Source organism: Tenrec ecaudatus, chromosome 18 (genome assembly GCF_050624435.1).
Source record: "Tenrec ecaudatus isolate mTenEca1 chromosome 18, mTenEca1.hap1, whole genome shotgun sequence".
Lineage (NCBI taxonomy): Eukaryota > Metazoa > Chordata > Mammalia > Afrosoricida > Tenrecidae > Tenrec > Tenrec ecaudatus.
The window spans coordinates 48,129,621-48,135,119 of record NC_134547.1 but is presented as its reverse complement, the minus strand read 5'-3'; the positions used below and the strand labels follow the sequence as shown (position 1 = coordinate 48,135,119).

The 5,499-nt window shown below is 55.4% G+C and overlaps 1 protein-coding gene across 1 annotated transcript; it reads right to left on the bottom strand.

Moving 5' to 3' along the window:
- Positions 1–261: 261 nt before the first annotated feature.
- On the bottom strand, positions 262–5,094 carry CCL22 (C-C motif chemokine ligand 22). The gene is made up of 3 exons (XM_075536703.1): positions 5,022–5,094; positions 3,841–3,964; positions 262–346 (listed from the first exon to the last, which is right to left on the bottom strand). The coding sequence occupies exons 1-3, from the start codon at positions 5,092–5,094 to the stop codon at positions 262–264; spliced, it is 282 nt and encodes a 93-aa protein (XP_075392818.1).
- Positions 5,095–5,499: the final 405 nt, after the last annotated feature.

Sequence of the window (5,499 nt, the reverse complement as noted above, 5' to 3'; positions counted from 1 at the left end):
GGTCAGGGTGCCAGGAGTGGGAGCTCTGGCTTCAGCCTAAGGCAGTGGGGAGCCGGGGAAGGCTTTGGAGCAGGGGACTCCTTACTGCAGGGCAGATGGTGGGTTGGAAGGGCTAGAGGGGAGGTGGGGAGGGCCAGTGCAGGCAGCCGTGGAGATGGACATCAGGGACCATGGAGACCTTGGCGCAGGCTGGATGTTGGGGAGCAGTTGTCACGGCCGAGTGTTGGGAGGAGCCAAGGGCATGGTCACTGGGCAGTTTCCTCAGGAATTCAGCTTCTGGAGAATCCTCTTCACCCAGGGTGTCTTGGGGTCAGCACAGAACTCCCGATTCCTCATGGTTATCAGGCTGAAGGGTGGACACCAGGGAGACGGGGAAGCCCTTTAGCAGACCGCCTTCATGCTACCTCCCCCTCCCCAGTCCCCCGCCAAGAGCTGAGCCTCTATGAGTCACCTGCTCGGACACGCAGGCTTCAGTATGCAGGAGGTGTCAGCTGCATGCCAAGCCCGTTTCTCTGTGGGAAGCAGTAAGAAGGTCCCCTGTCCTCCGCCCCACCCTTGGGTGCCTGGTCAAGCCACAGAACAGCGTTCCTAGCAGTCGGAAACAATCCCTGCCCTTGCCTTGGGAGAGAGGGTATTGGGGAGGAGCCCAGAGCATGGCTTTGAAGGAAGTTTGTCTTTCTGGGCTCAAGTCGTGCGACTGCCACTTGGTAGCTGTGTGATCTGGGGTAAGTCCCTTAGTTTTCCGGAGCCTCAGTTTTCACATCTGTAAAATGGGGGCGGGGCGATAACCACAGCCCACCCCCCGGGGCTTTGACGATGAGTTGATGCATCTCTAGCTCCATAGCCGTAGTCAGGAAGGTGCACAGTGGGCGCTGTGGCATTGTGCCGGGAGCCGGCCAGAGCCTTTTCAAGAGGCTTCACTGAATGAATTCTCAGAGCGATCCTACATTGTTGCTGCTGCTGTGGAGATGGTGCCCGCCCATGGCCACCTGACGTACAACAGAGCGGTGCGCTGCCTGCCCCTGCACAGCCTCCCGGGCACATGAGCCCTATGGTGCTACGGCGGCCCTCTGAGGGAGTCTGACTCTACCCAGAAGCCCAAAGAGAAGAAGCCGTTTACCAGAGCACCGCAGCTGGTAAGATCTGGCTGCGCCTGGTGCACTGAGAACCTGGACGTCAAGGGCATGGCCCTTGGAGAGCAGCCCCTGCCAGGCCCCTAGAGAGGCTCCAGGCACAGAGACAAGGAACTCTGGCCCAGGCCACACAGCAAGTCCATGGCCCATGCAGGGGCAAACACCTGACCAGGTCCTGGGCAGGGGGTGGGGTGGGGTCCCTCTGCTTGGCCGATGATGGCAGGAGTGGGGTTAAGACTGGCCTCCCTTAAAACACAAATGGCGTGCAACGGAACAGCAAGGCGAGCAGAGAAAGGGGGTCCCGAGGGAGTACTGAAAATAGGATTTGGGGCCAAGGCATGGCTCCCCATCAGACTCTACCGAAAAAACACTCCTAAAGGCCAACAAGCAGACCTTGAACTATTTACAGGCTTTTCCTTTTTTGTTGTTGTTTTGTTTACTTTTCTTCCTTTGTTTTGCTCTGTCTTGTTTTTCTGCATATTATTATCTCTGCAAGTCTATCTAAATAAGATAGACTGGATACAAGTGGAGAGCAAATGCCTTGAGAATGATTGGGGCAGGGAATGTATGGATGTGCTTTATACAATTGATGTATGTATATGTATGGATGGTGATAAGAGTTGTATGGGTCCCTAATAAAATGTAAAAAAAGAAGAAAAAAAAAGATAGACTGGATAAACCATCTGGAGGAGAAAACAACTGGATGGATGGTTCCAGGGGGACATGGGAGAGAGGGAAGTGGAGGAAAGGAAGTGGTGTTAACAAACCTATGGACAAAGGAACAACAAGTGATCCAAAATCAGCGGTGAGGAGGGTGGGAGAAGACTGGTAGGGCTTGAGGAATTACTAAAACCCAAATGAAGGCTTAGCATGATAGTGGGACAAGAGGAAAGTAAAGGAAATAGAGGAAAGAGCTAGGAGGCAAAGGGTTTTTATAGAGGTCTAAATACAGGCATATATATATATATATATGATGGGGAAATAGATCTATGTGCATATATTTATAGGTTTAGTATTAAGGATGGACATTGGGTCTCCACTCAAGTACTCCCTCAATGCAAGAACATTTTGTTCTATTAAACTGGCATTCCATGATGCTCACCTTCCTGACACGATTGCTGAAGGCAAATGGGTGAATAAGCGAATGTGGTGAAGAAAGCTGATGGTGCCCGGCTATTGAAAGATATAACATCTGGGGTCCTACAGGCTTGAAGATAAACAAGCGGCCATCTAGCTCAGAAGCAACAAAGCCCACATGGAAGAAGCACACCAGCTTGTGTGATCATGAGGTGTCGAAGGGATCAGGTATCAGGCATCAAAGAACAAAAAAATCATATCATTGTGAATGAGGGGGAGTGAGGAGTGGAGACCCAAAGCCCATCTATGGGCAATTGGATATCCCCTTACAGAAGGGTCATAGGGAGGAGATGAGCCAGTCAGGGTGCAGTATATCAGCGATGAAACATACAACTTTCCTCTGGTTCTTTAATGCTTCCTCCCTCCCACTATCATGATCCCAATTCTACCTTACAAGTCTGGCTAGACCAGAGGATATACACTGGTACAGATAGGAACTGGAAACACAGGGAATCCAGGACAGATAATCCCTCACAGAGAGGGACCATCTCAGAAACCCACAGAGGCAATTCTACCCTGTCCGATGGGATCCCTGAGTCAGCATTGATGGCGTGACTGTTTGCTGCACCCTGGGCAGTGCCATGTGCACTTCCAGGTTATTGGTGAGGCACCCTCTGATGTCCCCGGGGCCTGAAGACCCCCACCCTACCCCTACCCCTGTGGCTGCTTCCTCATCTGTGAAAAGGAGCCCGGGGAAGTACGCACTCATGGACTTGTTTCGAGGATGGCCTGAGCTCATGTAGGCAGAGTGCCGACGGCAGCACCTGGCACTTGGCAAGAACAGGCGTTTAAGATGAAGAAGAAGACATGCTGCCGCCAGTCCCGCTGTACAGATGGGACAACTGCGGCTGAATGGAAGTGCCAGGTGCCCTGGGCGGGCCTCTGGCTTTGACTTCCTTGGTATTCACCTGCACACCCACCTCCGAGAGAAGGGTTGGCAGGGTGGAGGAGGAGGAGAGGATGGAGCCCCCACTCCAGGGTCTGATTGCATGGGCAGCTGGCTCCCTCCCTTTCTGGCTGTGGCTGAAAAGGACTGGGCCCTTTGGTAGCAGGAGCCGGCGAAGGCTGGCCCCAGAGCAGGGAGAAAGAGGTCAAGAAGAGGAGCGCACAGGAAAAGATGAGAGGCTCAGGGTGGACGATGACGAGGACATGAGTTCAGGCCGGGGAAGTCCCTTCCCTCCAGGAGTGTGTATATGTTCGCATCCCCTTTAAGGCTGTTGGGAGGAGAAGCAGGCTCCCCTGCCCAGTCTCAGCAGGGTGCCTGGCACCTGGATTCAGCCCTTACTACTCTCCTTCTAGGCAGGCAAGGCTGCTTCCAGCTTCTCCCAGCGTGCTGCTGAGGGAGCACCTCCATGAAGTCAGCACTGCCCGTGGCCGGCCCTGGCTCTGCAGCACGTTCCCCTGGCCCCGAACAGGGACTGGATCATCTTTATCGAATGGCCACATGACTTCTGTTCTTGAGATGCCCAACCTCGCCGGGCAGCATTCCCCCATTCTGGGCCTACCCAACCCCTCTGCACCTGGGCATCTTGGGCCACAGCTGCCCGGCCCTCCCCAGCTCCCCACTCACACCACGCCAGGCTTCCGGCAGGAGCTGGAAGTCCAGAAGAAGTCTTTCACCACCCGGTGGGGCAGGGGGTAGCGGATATACTCCCGGCAGCAGACGCTGTCTTCCACGTTGGCACCATAGGGACCTGCCGGGGCGGGGGGGGGGGACCAGCTTGTCACAAACGGAGTTACCCTAGGTCACAACCCCCGACCCTCTAGGCTCCAGGGAAGACATGTGGTTTTCTGTTTCCATGTAAAAGGTGTCCAGAAAAGTCTGAGACCTCCAAGAGTCCATCCTCAGACCCCTGGTCTACTGGGACGTTCAGGTCAAGGGGCAGAGACTGACATTGATGATACCCGAGCTCTGATGGAACTCTGGGGCTCAGGGAATCTTAGACGCCTGCTATTTAGTCAAAGGGACCAACAGCATCAGCAATGCCTGCGAGTTTGCCCCCAGTCCCAGCCCTGCTGAGTCAGGGGAACAGCTCAGCACAGTCTCCAGGGCGGCTGTCCACGGGCTGACGTTTTGCACTCTCTCCACCATGCAACGGGTAGGGTGACTGTCCAGAGAGGCAAAGGACCCATCTATGGTCCTAAGGGCGTGCCAGAGTCGGGAGCAGGGCTCAGGCAGAGAGGAGTCACAAAGACCCGGGTTTGAGTCACCCGGCCACCTTGGACAAGTCACTTAACCTCTCTACTTCACGAGATCTTTCGTGCAAGAGAATCCTCTCAGGACACCTAAGAAACAGAACAACCCTTGTTCATGTTTGCCTGACTGCCCACGCCGGGCACCCGACTTCACCGGGGGTAAAGAGAAGCCAGGAACCCCTGACAGTGGCAGCTTCTGCAGCACCGATGCTACAGCAGGGCCAGCTCTCCCAGGGAGGGTCCCCTACCCCCGTGATGGCCTTGCCCCATTCCAGCCATCCCCTCTTAGTGACCCCTCCTTGCTATCTCCATGAGTCTATGCTCAGGTTCTCTGAGGCAGGGCTTCCCCAGGCCATACCCACCAGAAGCCTCCAACTCGGCTGAGACAAACCCTAGACCCCAGGCCTTCCAGAACATCCACTTAATGGATGGGTAAACCGAGGCCCCGAGAAGCGCTGCAATTAGCCCAAGACTCCGTGGGCCATGTGAGGAAGGCAGTCCGTGGCCAGTGGCCGACTCTGGTCTCTGCAGGGAGCCCCCCCTCCCCCGCCTCACCTGCTTCGGTGCCCTGGAGCGCCAAGGTGAGGAGGACAAGGACGGCCCAGAGTAGAGTCTGCAGGTTGGCCATGCTCCTGTCCAGTGCGTCCAGATGTCTGCTGTCACTGGGGGTCAGAAAGGTCTGCTATATAAGCCCTGCACACCCACAAGTTCAGCCGCAGTTAGTCACTGGTGAGCCCAGCTTCTCTGACATTCAAATGTGAAAGAAGAAGTCGTGTTTCCTCCAACCTGGAGGAAATTCTCTGCGGCTCGGAGCTACTCAGCGGGGACCCCCACTCTCCTCCTCTCGGAGCCTCCAGGGACTTGAAAAGTCCCCTCCAACTAGGGCCCTGGGAGGCCCGTATTCCCCAGGGTCTGATCAAGGTGGCGTCTTGGTCATGTCCTTCGATGCTACGGTGACTCAGTTTCTCTTCGGAGGGACAGGCCCACGCACCATCGCTAGCCTCTGTGGGGCTTGTCACACGGCGTCACTTGG